The following is a 16449-nucleotide window of genomic DNA, read 5'->3' as shown; positions in this document are numbered from 1 at the left end:
GCTAATATTCAGCCTAGTGTTGTACTCATGGGGCCACCTGCCATTAAAGAGTTAGTGGTCTCATTATTGTCGAACAACGTGAGTCGAAATAAGGTCAAAAATACCAAAAAGGCATCTCGTGTTTGCCTGTGAACATCTATTATTTCGCAGAAGCGACTAGTAAAACAGATTTCAGGTTTTTTTAAGGCCAGCCACAGTTTTTTACAGGACACCAGCATGCAGCGAATTGAACATAGAGCGATTGCTAGCCCATCTAGCTATACAGTTGCTATACAGTGCCCATCTAGGAATTAGAATGCGCGAACATACGTGTACATGCAAACGAATTCAAGCAAATAGGCATGACGCATCACGCTTCATTCAGCCATGCAAGCGAGTTAAAGTAAAAAGGCATCACACATCGCGAATCAGTTATACATGCAAACGATTTCAATTCAACAGGCATCGCACCCTTCGCGTCACGTATCACTTACACATGCGAACGATTTTAAACCAGCACACACCACACATAGAGGCACATATCACGTTCGCATAATCGGCCATGATGAGCCATGTATCAAATCGGCCTGATGAGCCTTGTAATCAAACAACCCCTTGCACAACTCTTGAGCTGTTAGGCCGTGGCTGGTGGCTACTACATGTGATTTCGCTGTGTCTTTGAAGCGTCTTCATTAAGAAACGATGGCCCCTAAGTGCTTTCATTAAGGCTCGGCATTAGTAATATATTTTGAGTTTTTTTTAGGAAGAAAGCTGACCATTACTATCTTAAAAACATTGTATTCGATAATGAAAAGAATTCTCGGTCGGACTGCCTCACACGCAGCGGTGACCTGCCGCACACAACGCCGACAGGGAGAGACCCACCCCACGCGCCCGAGCAGCACCTGTTATACTGCTTCCAAGGCTCATACCCGAAACACGATCTGCGTGCGACTGGCCGGCGCCACTGTGACGCGCCGCCCCGAGCCGTGATTGTTCTCCTCACTCAGACATGAGTCATCGCCCCACTCGCCTTACATGCTGACACACTGTCCCGGGGCATGGTCCACCGCTACAAACATCTCGCTCTCAAGATAGAGGATATTGAGAAGACAAAAATTCCGATCGTTACAGGAACACGTGTAAAATGCACCCATAATGAAGACACTTCGAAGACACAGCAACAATCACATGTACAGTAGCCACCAGCCACCATGTAATAACTCAAGAGTTGTGTCAAGGTTCGTTTGATTGCTTAGGGCCGAAGAGATTTTGTCGATAAATGGGCTTTTCCACACTTGGACGCGTCTTCTGTCATTGCACGCCTGCGTAATGTCATTGTTGTCCGGCAGTTGGAATCGTGTTAATGTCCTGTAATGTTCGAGTCGCGTGTGCTTCCGGGGTGCCCCGCCGCGCAAGCGCATTGTCAGACGTCGTGAGAGTGCCGTGGTTACGCAAACGTGGTTTATGGAATTAAGTTTGCAGCTTCGAAATTACATCCGAACCTCGAAGGCTGTATTGAGGCGTATGTATATATTCCTCGGGAAAATTACACAGTAATGTAAAGTGCAGAAGGTGCCCACAGCCTCGCACGCATTTCAAACAACGACTACAATTTCACTGAAATAGCGTAATAATGTAAGTTTACGGAATCTGCATGGAAAGCCCGTAATATGTGACGCGTCAATTTTTGCCCAAAATAATCCAAAGCACCTTAGACATACACCGGTACGAAAGTTATTTAAGAAAAGTGGGGAACTTCGTCCGACATACAGGCAAATCAAGTTCGCTCCGTTGAATGAGTGGCAAGTGAATGCGTGGTGGACAAAGTCATGCCCACGGCAGGTAGTTTTCCGAAAGTTTATTTTCTGCTGCGGTGTGGAGTAAGGGAAGGTAATTCGGAAATAGGTGTTGCAGTAAATGTCCCATGTGAACACGCTAGCAAAGCGGTCATGTTTATGGATCAACATCACTACTACGCAGGTAGTGATGCTGATTCATAAGCATTCAGCAAAGCAGCCATTCGATCAGCTCGCAGTCAGCCATAAAGGGGACAGACAGTCCAGGCCAGTGACCGCCGACGGCGGACGGGAGACGGGCTCATGCTAGGAATAGCCGAAAGAGGGGCTTTTATTCTGTGTCTTGGGCTTTACAGGTGAAACTCGGTGTTATGGCTTTTGTTACATCGTTTTGACACGCAATTAATGAAGCTTCCGAATCTGTTTGTGCCTAAAATGCCATCTCTCGAAACGCAGTCGGCGGTCGCCGTGTGAAAACTGTGACGCACTATGGGCCATTAATACGAATTCAATATTCTGACCACCCCGTACCCAGACCGTATTTGTACATCTAAACTGTGCGGGGTGCATGTCTCCCCAGTCGCCAAAATGCCAACCCGGTCGTGGAATTTCGCCTCCCTAGGCGGAAAAATGTTGAAATGGACAAATCATTTTAGTGGGAACAGGCCAAAATAGTCCCCCCAACCTGTCAAACAAGCACTGGCTGCTTTGCCTGCTGCCTTGCTCTTTTTTCTTTTGTGTGTGTGTGTGTATGTTTTGTGTTCCTACATCTGTATGCGCGAAGATATGTAGCAGCTGGTGGTTCGAAATAAACTGCATCATTTTCATTTTTTATAAATACGGCTTGGGGAATAGTACAAAATATAGGAAAATACTGGAAAGTGAGAGGATAGATGGAAAGAGATGAAGATTGGATAGTACAAGATATGGCAATTTTGTAACAAAGTAGTTTAGAAATAGCTAGGAAATAAATTATTTCATCGTAAACAGTAGTGGGCAGGTCTTGGCGCAGATGATCTGAAACGAGAAATTGTTTCGGAGTTCGTGGGTAACGACTCAGGCAATAATGCGTTTCTGAGCTTATGGGACGTCTTGCTGATATCTCATGTAGCAAGTTCGTAAGGTCGTAGGAAGATTGCTGCACGTTCGCGCGTCTTGACGGAATACATAGCGGGCGAATGACCGGGGAGGCAACGGCTTAGGTTTTAGGTTGGGTATGTGGAAGTAGATTAGCACCGCATACAATGGCACTATTTAACATGATACATTATTCTGAATGATCTGCATATTGATGAAGTTTTAGCCCGAGGCAAGGTGGTCAGGGTATACATTGCTACCTCATGTTTAAGGGCATTGTACATCAATCATCATTTTTAAGGTAAAATATACTGAAATTAATCGTAAAACAGGCCATCTAAGCTCTTGCCTTGGAACTTAAATAACTACGATAGCGAACATCTGACCACAAACACGCAGCAACCGCGACCCCGCCATCATTGCTATGCATGATCACAACATTTATGCTTGATCACAACATTACTACGCATCAAGAACTATAAAAATGTGCTGGGGAGTCGCGGCGGCGGGGTGCATGCGGCGCTAGGGAGCTCGCTATTGGAGCTGCCAAAATTTGAAGGTAGGAGCATGCATCTACCTGTTTTATGATTATTTGCGATATGTTCAGCCCTAAACATGACGAATGGTGTGCAGTGATTTTTTTCTAACATTAGGTACCAATGTATACCGACACCAGCAAGATAGTGTCATTATCTGAAATGTAATTGATGAGCTTATACTTGCTTGTATTGTAGGTTATACTTGTCTCCAAACAGAGCATGGTAAAACTCAGGTCATCCAGAGGCTAATAGTTTTTTGGTCCTTGGTCATCATCTCCTGATCTTTAATTTTTACATTAATTCAGAAAAAGCTGGAGAAGGCCCTCAAACTTAGTGATTTGGCCAGTTATGGAAAATTGCCTGGGTGTTCTTTGAGTAGTTCACCTAAACCTGCATGGCAAAACCTTTGAAATGATATTATTGCATGGGAGGTACCAAAATGTGGACCCCCAAGTCAGTATACAATAAAGTATGTATTTCAGGCAATAATTTTAAACACTGACTCCTTTTGGAAATGCTCACTGGTATGAAGCATAGGTTTGACAAGCATTGGTCCTAGCGTGAGGCACACAGTCTTCAGTAGGCTATGATCGGACCCCGTTATTTTGTTAGCAACTTTGTGGCATAGTGACTCAGTATGCATGACCTAAGTACAGGAAAATCACCACCAGTTTTCAGATGGTTGGCTTTGAAGATGAGATATTAAATTATTTGATTTAGTATTTGATTGCCTGTTATTTTAATCACCTTTTCCAGCTTTAGGGCAGCATGCCCTCAGAACCATCATTCTATACAGTATTCAACTTAAACTGTTCAGCCATAAGTAAAGATGAGTGATTGTTTTTATGTCATGTTGGTGACTCATTTTATTCTCATGTCATGTTGGTGACTCATTTTATTCTCATGCCATGTTGGTGACTCATTTTATTCTCATGTCATGTTGGTGCCTCATATCAGACTGTGAAATGAGATATCTGGGCATGGTTATAGCAGCATATATATCTACTGGGTGTGATTGCTGCCAGCAGTGATAGGACATGTGGCATAACTATTGTAAGCACAAATAACTAGCTTGGTAAGCAGTAAGAGATCCAAGCATGTCAGCTTGCTTGCTGGGGAGAGCACCTAGGCAAGATAGTTTTCTTAATCTTTTTGCTGGAAGAATGCTATCTTCACAAATGTGAGCTGTGTTGGGATAACCACTTTGATGTGTTCTCTACATGCATGTTTCTCAGGCACATGCATCAATCACCATCTTTTTAGATTGGTAACATAGCTGTTGTTTTAAGCCAGTCATGGAAAATTATTTCAGCAAAGTTCAGCTTGGGACCCTGCAACAAACTGTCAAGGTGGCTGATGCTGCTGGGTTCTGGATAAGGGTTGGAAAGGTCTCAGTTTATGTCTCAACAGTTTTCACCAGCACGTAGTGATGCCAGCTACAAACCTAAGGGAGTGCTAGATGGTAGGAGATTATGTTACATGCATTGAGAAGTTGTCAGATTGTTGTGTATGGTTGTACTTGACTTGCCCTAGTCATGTTTCAACCCATGTGTCTAGGCCACTGCCAAGGCTGCTGCCATTGAGGCAGCATGGAGGAACTGGAGGCAGAGCAGGTCTACCTGCTCATGCGAAAGGAATACCGCATATCTCGCAATGTACGAGCCCAGTGGTACTTCTCCCACCTGGGCCAGCTCATCCAGGTTCCCAAGCGGCACATGGTGGTGAGTGGTCGCCAACAAACACCTGACCAGCCAGGGTTATGCCAGTGCATTACACAAGGGTGTCTGATCACACATGCCATACTTCCCATTGTTGACTTGACCTCCCGAGCTATGTGAAACAGGTCTGAGAAGCAATCTTGATTGTGACACCCATGTTCCACACTACTTGTGCTGACTTATTGGTGTTGGTGTTGTGTGTATTTATGCATGTGTGTCTGTGTGTGTGTGTGTGTGGATATTTGTTGGCCTGTGTGAACGAGGTGGCACAGGGTGTTTGAAAGACCCACACCAGTCTGTATTGAGTCCGTGCTGTCGGGCCGCGGTGCAGGACGAGTACAAGGACGAACTGGAGGTGGTGTCGGTGATCCCGGCCAGCCCGCCGCCTGACTGGGACTCGGACACAAGCCACCTGTACCGCTACCGGGTGACTGCACGCACGGGTGTCACCTTCCTGGCGCGCGTCTACCGGCTGGTGTTCTGCCTCGACCTCAGTCCCTCCGTCGCCACCGTGGTGAGGCGCCGGCGCGAGCTGTTCCGGTCTTGTGCATGAGAGAGAGGTGGGCTGAAGGCCTGCAAGCCATTTGAAAGCAGGTGGTGTTGCAGACTACAGTTATGTGTAATAGGACTTCTGCGAGTTCTTCTTTGACTGTGCAATTGGATGGCAAACTTATTTGGAAGCCAACCTGAGGTAAAATTAGCACTTTGATCTCCTGTGCTGAAACATGGACATATTGCTTGGAGCATACTGTGTTTGATGTGACCAGGGGCCACACCCACAAGACGTGATGCCTATTCAGCCCCGCCCCCCCCCCCCCCCCTATCTCCGGGCCGCACTTACGAGCCGTGATGCCTACTCAGCCCCCCCCCCCCCGAGCCGCACCCACGAGCTGTGACATCTACTCATCTCCCGCCATTGTGCTTCAGCCTATACAACAGTTGCACTATGTTTGGTGGCCGGTGTGAGGCGTGGTCGCCAGTGGATCGGAGTGGGTCACGTTGAAGCGGGCCGCGTCGCTCCGCCTGAGCCCGCCCGGCGGTCAGCCTTGTGAGGGGTCGCCGTGTCACCGGGGTCTTACCCTCCGCGCCGACAGGACACCAGCAGCGGCGTGGTGCTGCTGGACGCCGTGTTCCCCACCCTGGGGCGCTGTCTGGAGGGCATCACGAGGCCGGTACGTGCCGGCGTGCGCCGCCGACGTCACCTGTTACAGACGGCCCGCCGTCAGCTGACTGCTCCGACGACGAGCTGTGGCTGCCTGTGGAGTCGAGGGTCGGTTGTGCGAGCGTCAGATCCGCACGTCAGGTTGTGTGCTGGCGTTGGTCTGCGTTCGGCGGCGGGACGCCGGAGGTCGCGCGTGGCGCTGCTGGTCATTCGCTCTGATGCCGCCGCTCTGTCGACCGTTGCAGTTCTACGTGCCGGGTAGCGAGCTGCTGTACAAGCCGCAGCTGTACGTCACTGTGATCGCGCACACGCCCTTCTTCACCACACAGACACACCAGGTGAGGGAGCGCGGGCTGTACGGCGTCTCGCTGCACGCGAGCCGGACGGCATCTCGCTGCACGCGGGCCGCGGTCGTCAGTTCCGGCCGGCTGTCCGCGGGCCGGCCGGTGACCTCCACGGCCGGTCCGCCGCCCACGCCCGCGTCCGGAGGCGCTGACGAGATCCCTGTGGCGCCCGGCGGCAGTCGTGGCGCCACACGGTGTGCTGACCCGGAGTCAGGCGTGTTCTGCGCTGTCGTGGACGGCCCGGTCGGTTCGGTGCGCGCCACCCGCGACATCGTGTCGGTCGCGTGATCCTCAGCTGGGTCGCCTCTGCCCCGCCAGGTGCTCGTGCAAGGCTGGCTTTTGACGGAGGACAACCTGCAGTCCTTCCTCGGCACGGTGGGCGGCAAGCTCAACGACATCGAGGACATGTTCGCCGACGTCACCGCCATGGCCAACGACCAGCTGGAGGCGCAGCGGGTGAGCCAGGCAGCCAGCGCCTCGCAGCCGTCCACCAGCGTCAGCGCACGGTTACGGAAGTCGAGTCCCGGCGAGCGGCGGTCAGCCACACTGTGGGGATTGGCAGGCGACGGGCGGGTATTGGACTTCAGCACGTGGAGGCCGCGTTTGCGACCCAGACATTGCCCGAGGAGACCCTGTGTGTCTTAGTCTGTCCGTGTCTGAGTGTGTGTCGTCGCCTGCAGCTGTAGTCCGTCGCCTATGTCCGTCTGTGCAGTGACTCAGACACCGGCCGTGCTTGCCGGCCTCCTGCTGTGGCTGGCTGGCCCTACCATCCGCCTGAGCCGCGCCCAGACGTCCGCCTGGCACCCAGACGTTCGCCCAGATGTCCGCCCAGACGTCCGCCTGAGCCTGACCCCTTACGCCCGTTTGAGTTGCGTCTGGTCCGCAGATGGAGTCTGAGCGCCTAGTGGGCCAGCTGTTCGAGGACGAGCCGGGCGACAGCTCGGCCGCCTCGGCCGCCGTGCCCATGGTCTCGCCCGACATCGGCTTCGTCAACATGCTGCGTTACGGCATCCTGGCGCTGCAGCTGCTGCCGGAGAACAGCAGCGCCGGTCAGTGCGGCCGGACCGGACCGGACCGGACCGGACCGGACCGGACCGGACCGGACCGGACCGGACCGGTCCGGTCCGGTCCGGTCCGGTCCGGTCCGGTCCGGGGCTGGGGGTCGGGGCGGGCGCCGCCGACAGGACCAGCCCTGGCTGGGGCTGAGTCTCGGCTCGCCCGGCTCCCTGGAAGCCAGTGGGCGTAATGCTTGGACAGGATCTGATTTAGGCAGACTTGTTCCAAACGTTCTGGAAACTAAACTTTGCTCTTAGATTACTCGCTACATTACTGTCACGTACCCTGAATCATGATCCAGACTGTGCTGTCTCAGTCCAGGGTAAAGTCCGGCCGCTGGCCTGGCTATGAGACAGGCGTGGTGAGCGATATTTGTCTCGCCATATGAAGCAGGGGACCACCGCCCTGCGATCACTCAGTCACCATTCGCCAGCAGTGCCAGCTGACCTTTTCATGTCGGTTGGACCAGACATCGTACATGACCTGGACCGCTGGCCATTTCTGGCGGATTGTGGTTCCTTTTCAGTCACTGTATGCCACAGATGCGGCAAAATAACGCACGCATCCGTGGGTTTTTAATATTTGTTCATTAAACTCGCGTGCATATCAGTACACTCTTTAAGACGCTGAGCGCTGCGTGTTGCCGTGACACGGGATTCCACATAAAACCGCTCTGAACTGGTCCGGCCTGCCTGGCGACGGCCCGTCCTGTGGATCGTGGCGAGGGCGTCCCGCTCCCCCTCCCCTCCCTGACCTGACCTGACCTGACGCGACCCGATCCGACCTGACCTGGCCCAACCTGACTGCCCCCTGGTCCGTCCATCGACCTGACCTGACCCGTTCTGACCGCCACGTGGTCCGTCCATCGACCTGACCTGACCCGACCTGACCTGCCTCGACCCGACCTGACCTGCCCCGACCCGACCTGACCTGACCTGACCCGACCCGACCCGACCTGACCTGACCTGACCGCCCCTTGGCCCGTCCAGCAGGGCTCATCGTGGTGACGGACGGCGCCATCGGCCTGCCGGACGCCACCATGTTCGACTCGCTGCTGGTGCAGCTGCGCAACAACACAGTGGCGTGCTCGTTCCTGCTGCTGGACTCTGGCTGCCAGCCGAGCGCCGGCCTCGGCTCGCTGCCCTACACCGACCTCATGCACTTTCTGGCCACGGCCACATGCGGCGCGCTGCTGGCCCGCCTTCCGGCCGTACTGCACGACTTCGACTATGTCATGAATGTGTACCACCGCGCCTTCCTCTGCTGGGGCTTCCAGAAGAGCCTGGGCGGCTCCGGGCCCATGCAGCACGCGGCCGGGCAGCCCGACGAGCCGTGGTGCAGCACGCCCAGGTACATTGCATTACAGGACAGTATGTCGGTGCGAGGGGCGCGGGCGGTTGCGGGCGCCGCGGGCAAGCTTGCACTCTGTGAGAGGGACGTCCCCCGGGACAGACTACTGGATCAGGGACGGTACATCAGAGCGGGCTCGTGGGGCGGGTCAGTACGGCCAGGAGCTGAGCTGAGGGTCAGGAATGGTTTTCGGTGTTCACCCGTGGGGACCGATCAGTCTGAACGGTGGGTATGGGTCGGCACCAAGAGCTCGAAAGTTAGCGAAGGAAATTTAGCATTGCTCTGGGAGTCTTGTATCCTCCCAAATCATCTGAGATTCTGAAAACTCGCTATTTCTCAATAGTACGGGGACATTCCAACATCTCAGAGAAACTGATTGACGTGCCATGTGTGCATAGGAAGTGTGCGAGGCAAGAACCAACCAACAACAATTTCATTATGTCCGAGAACGATCCCCCTCCCGGCCCCACACGCAGTCCGATGGACAATTTGAAGGAGTTTGGTCGGCCAGTTGGGGCTGTTAGCGGTTTACTAATGATGTCTCACCCGCGGCAGATGCTTTTTTGAAGCTGGCTGACCGGCCGGCCGTGTCCCCGACCGGTCCAGCTGGTCCAGTCCCCGGCGGTCCAGCTGGTCCGGTCCCCAACGGTCTAGCTGGTCCGGTCTCCAGCGGTCCAGTGGTCCAATCCTCAGCGGTCCATCAGAGCCGGTCCCGGGTGGTCCAGCTGGTCCGGTCCCTGGCAGTCCAGCCGGTCCGGCCCCCGGCGGTCCAGCTGGTCCGGTTCCCAGCGGCCCCACGCCACGGCCTGCCAGCTGACGGCCATTCCCTCCCTCGGCCGGAGCTGGCCGGCTGTCATACCTGAGCCGGGGCGGGCGTCTCCGGGCGGCAGCGTGGCGCCCGCGCGCCTCTGACCGCCCGCCCCGACCGGCAGACTGGAGGGCTGCGTGCCGGACACGCCGCTGGACCTCATCACCAAGCACCAATCGGACGGCGTGCTCAACTCCAGCCTGGAGAGCGTGCTGTCGTGCCGGCTGCGCGAGGGATACAACATCCGCGCCGTCCAGATGGAAGACGGCGCCATCCAGGTGAGGCGTGGTGCCGCGCCATCGCCGGTCTTAGGTTTGGACCGTGCAGTGCCGGCCAGGTGGTGAGTCTGCCGACGCGCCATGGTGCAAATCGACACGTCACATTGTGCCAGAACCCTGGCTCTCCAGTTACCTCTAGTTTGACCCTGATCAGATAGGTGACTGGCCCCGGCACTTAGACGTGGAGTTGATTGCCGCCCGGTTCGATGCTGATTGACCGATTTTGAGGAAGGGTAGGTTCAACAGGCAGTGAACCCCAAGCCGGGATGTAATAGCATGGACGAATATTGACACCCCCGCCATGCAAATGGCCGAATCCTGAAACACTGCAGCACCGAGCGTACTCCTTCTCTCGGGCGTACCGTGTGTGGGAGGCAGGAGCCAGTTCTGTCGTGACATGATGTCATGCTGTCCTGACTCGCATGCGTCTCCGCGTTTTTCTTCAGATCACGCTGGTGCTGCCGTGGAAGTACTCCATCTTCATAGAGTACATGCTGAAGTCGGCCTGGCCGCCGACCGGTGGGGACGTGCAATTTGAGCTGAATATCACGGGTAAGCAGCGGTACACGGCTGGCGGGCGAATAAGGGCTCCGTTTAACATCGGGTGCAAGTCAGGGTAACGTTCCTACATTTGAAGGTGTCGAGGCAAGTATCATATGATGGAATGACCTCACTTGTAGCTATTGGTATGCTTTCAAGCGCAAAATACTGCTCTTGAGAGTACAATTTCCTATTTAGTAACAATGCTCCTCATACATCATCGTTTGAATGCGTTATGGAACGTGTGTATGACGTCAGAGGGCTGCCAAACTAGCCGAGCGACATTGCCGCCCTAGCAGACGTGCTGACTCATTTGTCGTACTTCGACTTCTCGAGAAGTGTCATGGTAATTAGTGCGGCGTTTTAGGACCCAAATATGGTCGTAGGTGTAATTTTGGTCCCTTGTCGTGGTGCTCTTGCATATTAAGCCGTTATCTTATATTGTTCACTTGCATATCGATGCTCGGTTATCGTGCTGAACTTAGGCTATTGGATTACAAATCTTATTTGCGAAATAGCTAGCACCAATGTGCAACTTCCTGTTTTATGTGGCACAAAGCGTGATTCGTGTTTGAAACGGTCAGCACCCACTGGTTGGGAGTCAAGTAAAGACCGTGGCATCAGAAGTCGGTCTCATTCACGCCAGACTTGAAAAATCGCCTGTCATCTATCTCCTGGTTATGAACGCCGCTTGGCTTGTGAGGTGTTGGTGTTTGAGCGACGTCGCCAGTGTCGGCGTATATGCTTCGGTTACCTTGCGTCATCCTGTCTTTGCGAAATTGTTTGCGCAACTTCGCGGGCGTCTAGCTCAGAAATCAGAGGCTTGTAAGTCATGAGAGGGGCAGAGCTGTGGATTGCGCCCAACGACCTCCAAAATGGTTATCTCATTTCAAGCGATGCATACAAATGTGCAAAACTTCCTTCAAGCTGTTCTGCTAGCCCATGCGGCTGTTATGTCGTATTTTTCCAGTCCTGGTAATGTGTCCCGCGATGGGTTATGCTTGTGGGTGATTAAGTGCAGCAGTGATCCTGGTTGTTTGGCGCTGGTGCGGGTTTCTCCCGTCTGTGCCGGTGCAGTGGACATCTGACCTGGCAAAGGTGGGGGGGAGGGGGGAAATGTTGTCGGAGAGACCCGCTGGCTCTACCTCGGGCCATATTAACGTGCATCGCATGCTGACGCCCTCCTTCCGCCGGCAGCCCAGCTACGACTTCCTGCACGACGTGACGTGTGCGCGCACGCGCACCAAGTCGCCGTACCGACAGGCGATGTTCAGCAAGTTCTGGAGCAGTCTGAAGTCGATGCGGCACAGCGACCAGCTGCTGGAGCACCTGCACTCGTTCAATAGCAGCGCTACGCTGTACACGGTCCCGGACGTTGTGCGCAGCGGCGGGCCGCTCTTCTTCCTCTCGGAGAACACCGGCGCGCCCGAGCCATTCTCCGGGTCAGTAGCTCCGAGCCAGCTCCGGGTCCGCCCGGTCGGCGGCGGAGGCCGCGACTGGCCGGGATCGCGCTGGCAGCGGGACTGTGTGTTGGCCCGACGGGGCCTTGTGTTGGCCCGACGGGGCCTTGTGTCGGCCCGACGGGGCCGGGTGTCGGCCCGACGGGGCCGTGGGTCGGCCCAACGGGGCCGGGTGTCGACCCGACGGGACCGTGTGTCGACCCGACGGGGCCGTGTGGCGTATCGACGGGGCGGTGTTTCCCGCCGTTGTGCCGACTGTCAGCGACCGACGGCGGCTCTCTCTGAGCTGAGCTGATCGCCGCAGCGAGACACTGCTGGCTGTGCTAAAGGCTATGCTGACGGGACAATGCTGGCCAAATACAATGCTGACTGTAGTTGAGTACAGTGTTGGCTGTCGCTAAAGTCAATGATGTCTTAAGCCACCAAACTTGCGAACAACTATTCATTCGAATGATATCAAGTAAGCCTTTTACATACGTTAAATGCTTCCATGGGGTTGAGTCATCGGGTTCTTCTTGTGACCATATTTGGAATTAAAGACATTCTCCTTTGGCATATATCTGTGACGCCACTTCAACGAGTTGAGCTTGGTACATAGGTCGATTAGGAACCGGGACCTCTTGTCGGCCATGGTGCCGGCATCGTACGTGCACTCGTGGTGCGCATAAATTAAAGTGTCTGGTTGTGGCTTAGGCTACACTTCGTGTAATAGGAACGTGGTTTCGTTTGTAACCATTACGTGCACATAACCTTTCCTGCTGGTCGAGTGACTTCAGCAAGAGGATGACTTGAACAGATACACGGTCGAAATGAAGCATTCACATAATATGAGGTGTAAAGAAACACATCCCAATTTTGATGTTCCGTCTTTTATCTTCGGTTATCTTCACTCGAGAACAACATGCCATGTAAAGCTTCTTTTCATTAACGGAACGCAAAATGTACTTGTTATGTGGTAGCATTTCGCTGCGCTCATCGCATGCATCTTTCTTCCAGTGAGCCCGCCTACCAGACGTTCTGCAACTTCTGGAAGCCCGTGTGCATGCTGGACATCAACATCTGGCAAAAGTGGATGCACGCCCACAGGATCGGGCTGCTTCTCGAGCACGATCACCCCCTGCCCAAGCACCTGTGCCTGCCAAACAACAGCGGACGGTAAGCCAGCGTTGTCACGTGTACAGCGCGCCGGCGCTGGAGCGGTGCGGGCCTCTTCCGTAAGTGACATCAATTGGCTTCGGTGCCTTACAACTTAGCGCGTATGCTGCTTTTCCTTCCCCATCGTCGCGAGGAGTGTTGAAACTTTCCGTATGATTTGCTGTCAGCATGCACGTGTATGTGTCGTGAGAAAGATGAGACGAATCCGCGCAGTCCCAGATTCATGGGTAATGTTGGAAAAGTCGCCACGGTGCCGCCCGGTTCGCCCTGATCCCGGCTGTCGCGGTCCCAGATTCATGGGTAATGTTTAGAAGAAGTCACCACGGCGCCGCCCAGTCCGCCCAGACCCCGGCCTGTCGCAGCTACAGGGTCGTGCGTAATGTTGGAAAAGTCACCACGGTGCCGCCCAGTCCACCCTGACCCCGGTTGTCGCGGTCCCAGATTCATGGGTAATGTTTAGAAGAAGTCGCCACGGCGCCGCTCAGTCCGCCCTGACCCCGGTTGTCGCGGTCCCAGATTCATGGGTAATGTTTAGAAGAAGTCGCCACGGCGCCGCTCAGTCCGCCCTGACCCCGGTTGTCGCGGTCCCAGATTCATGGGTAATGTTTAGAAGAAGTCGCCACGGCGCTGCCCAGTCGCCCTGACACTGGCTGTTGCGGCTTCAGATTCAACCCGGTCCAGTGTCGACAGGCCACCAAGGCTGTGACGTCCATGTTGGCCGAGGTTACCGACTTCGCCCTGCTGGACGGCCACTCCTACATCAAGTTCCTGTACAGGTGGGGCGCTTTACACGGCTTCTTCTCTGTTACTGTTCATTCAGTGCAATCGTATTGTAAGTACCTACCGACGGCTACAGTGCAGGCCGTGATGCGACGTTTGCCAGCAGTGAACGTTGAAATGAGTGTTTGTTACAGCTTAGATACGCTTATGTACTTTAAAAGGTTCAGGTGCCCTCGTCCCTTTTCACCGCCGTGTTTTAAACTGATGTGTTGATATGCTATGCCTTGGAGAGGCTGGCCCAGAAAGGCTCGCCCTGCCGTTTAGCATTACGGAAATGAGGGGCCTTGTAGTGACGCCTCTGCAGCTCCATTGCTTGCGCCGGCTGTTGAGTACCCAGCCGGACGTGGCTGCTGGTTGACTGGGGGGCGTCGGGCCCGACCGCGCCCCGGCGGCGGTCACGGCTGACCGGCGACCGGCGCACGCTCTGACCGGCAGCGCCGAGAAGGAGGGCGCGCCGCCCACCTCGTTCTACATGCTGCGCGTCAACCTGGCTGTGCGGCCGCCCTGCATGGTGGTGCGGCTGGCCTTCCTCGGCGGCACACCGGGCGACCTGAGGAACCAGGTGAGGCGCGCCGGCCTCGGCCGCCACCGGGACAGACGGCGGCGGCACGCGGATCACGTGGTGACACGCTGGGGCATTCGGGGATTCACGCGATCAGACGGTAGCTGACTTAATGCGGTTACGTGGGTTTCCCGCTGTCATCCAGAAGTCAGAGTTGTGGTAACGAGTTCAATAGTCCGTGCTTCCGTTAGTTGATTGTAACGAGTCCTACAATATTCCGCGTGCCGAGTCAACGGGTCCGGGAATTTTTGGCGGGATTCTAGGGCCCCTTCTGAGGTGTTCAGAGTACTGCGAGAAGGAACCGCTCTAAGAGGCTGCTGCGCTTCGAATGCTGGCCGGTGACTGAGAGATGATTGGACCTGGTCGGTGACGTGACGCCATGACGTCAGATCGTGAAGGAGCTGCGGGAGCGGATCCTGGCGCTGACATTCACTGAGGGCCAGACGGCCCTGTCGGCCGACCCGCCCATCCGCAAGAACGCCCGGCCCATCGAGAAGTCTGCCGTGCCCAAGACGGGTGAGTGCCGCCGCCCGGCTCCGACCTCGGCCCTGGCGCCGGCCCCGATCCCGGTCCCGGCTCCGGCTCCGGCTCCGGCTCTGGCTCCGGCTCTGGCTCCGGCTCCGGCTCCGGCTCCGGCTCCGGCTCCGGCCGCCATCAGGAGACCCGGGAAGTGTTGAAGCTGTGCGCCGCGGCAACACCAGCTCGCAGGCCGTGACGCGCGGCTGGGCATTGCTGGCTGGAGTGTGGCGTTCATCGCCGCTGGGACAGCTACAGATAGCCGGGAATTGGACGCCCCGGCTGATGAATGTGCTGAACTCGTGCGGTAAATTATCGTACAAATTGGTCCAGCGCAACACCCATTGTTGAAGATTACGCTGGTGTGTGTACTCATCTGAAACAAGCTGGCTGTGGGCATGCAGCACAAGTTTTGAATATGCTCGATAGCTAAGTGCATCTAAAGTGGAAGCAAGCACGGCCTCTGTGACTCAAAACGATCGGTTGTTGTGTGCCGGTTGTGTGTCACTGGGGCTACAGGCCGGTGCCTGAGCCGGCCGTGCCATGCCAGTCTGGTGGCTGGGGTGCCTGCGGGCTGACGGCGAGCCGTACGGCGCCATGCTGGCCGCTCCTCGGCCGGCCTCTTGAGCCACCCCACCCCGCCCTGCTCCGCCGCCAGTGGCCATTGACGACGGCACGCCGGAGCGGGGTCTGCTGCCGGCCGACCACTACAGCGCCAGCCGGTCGGCCACGCACGAGGTCAGCTGCTGTGTCCTGCTCAAGAAGCCCGTCGAGAAGTTCCTGATCCGGTGAGAGACGACTACGCTCGCCCGGGCTCTCTGTGTGCCGCCTGCTGGAGTGATATGTGCGGGTTGCTGAGCCGGCTGGCCGGCTTGTGATGCGAAACATGTGCACTCTCTTGCTTCTTCGCGTTTTGAGGTGACCCATTGCAGGCTGTCGTATGTGCGACGTCATCAGCTGTCTTATCTGGGCTTTGGCGAACTTGCGTTTTCTAAAATCGCTATGCAAACGAGAGCAAAGCACGATGTAAGAGTCGCCAGTGCAGCTGCGGCGCCAGCCAGGACAGAGCTGTGTGCGGCGGTGGCGGCGCCGGCCAGAGACGCCGATGGGAGCCGTGCACCGGCGGCCCTTGTGTTATCCGTGCTCTCGGTCCAGGCTCTGCCACTCCCTGTCCCTCTTACCGTGATATCAGCTGTGTGTACCGCCCTGTCGCCACAGACGCGTCCCACCGCCCCTGTCCGTGTCACCGTGAGCCGCCGGTGCTGACACCTGTCGGTGGCTGCAGGTACGACCGCGTGCCGCGCAATTTCCTGAGCCCGGTGTGAT

General features: G+C 55.5%; 1 protein-coding gene across 1 annotated transcript; it reads left to right on the top strand.

Moving 5' to 3' along the window:
• The first annotated feature begins 2791 nt into the window (after positions 1-2791).
• Positions 2792-16448, top strand: LOC119111392 (KICSTOR complex protein SZT2). Its single transcript, XM_037235205.1, has 17 exons — positions 2792-2992; positions 4952-5115; positions 5444-5626; positions 6207-6284; positions 6520-6612; positions 6937-7074; positions 7505-7667; positions 8667-9024; positions 9957-10110; positions 10557-10679; positions 11848-12092; positions 13107-13265; positions 13931-14041; positions 14481-14607; positions 14997-15123; positions 15782-15911; positions 16409-16448. The coding sequence occupies exons 2-17, from the start codon at positions 4984-4986 to the stop codon at positions 16446-16448; spliced, it is 2361 nt and encodes a 786-aa protein (XP_037091100.1). The 5' UTR covers positions 2792-2992; positions 4952-4983.
• Position 16449: the final 1 nt, after the last annotated feature.

The sequence above is a fragment of the Pollicipes pollicipes genome, unplaced genomic scaffold (assembly GCF_011947565.3).
Source record: "Pollicipes pollicipes isolate AB1234 unplaced genomic scaffold, Ppol_2.1 Scaffold_7261;HRSCAF=8764_pilon_pilon_pilon, whole genome shotgun sequence".
Lineage (NCBI taxonomy): Eukaryota > Metazoa > Arthropoda > Thecostraca > Pollicipedomorpha > Pollicipedidae > Pollicipes > Pollicipes pollicipes.
The sequence above is the reverse complement of the archived record's forward strand: the minus strand, read 5'-3'. Positions and strand labels throughout refer to the sequence as shown.

Bases quoted from the DNA above. Each gene is read 5' to 3' on its own strand.
- LOC119111392 (XM_037235205.1), top strand. From the start codon at position 4,984: ATGGAGGAACTGGAGGCAGAGCAGGTCTACCTGCTCATGCGAAAGGAA. The intron at 6,613-6,936 runs GTGAGGGAGCGC...CTGCCCCGCCAG, and splicing joins TCACCACACAGACACACCAG to GTGCTCGTGCAAGGCTGGCT. The intron at 15,124-15,781 runs GTGAGTGCCGCC...CTCCGCCGCCAG, and splicing joins GTCTGCCGTGCCCAAGACGG to TGGCCATTGACGACGGCACG.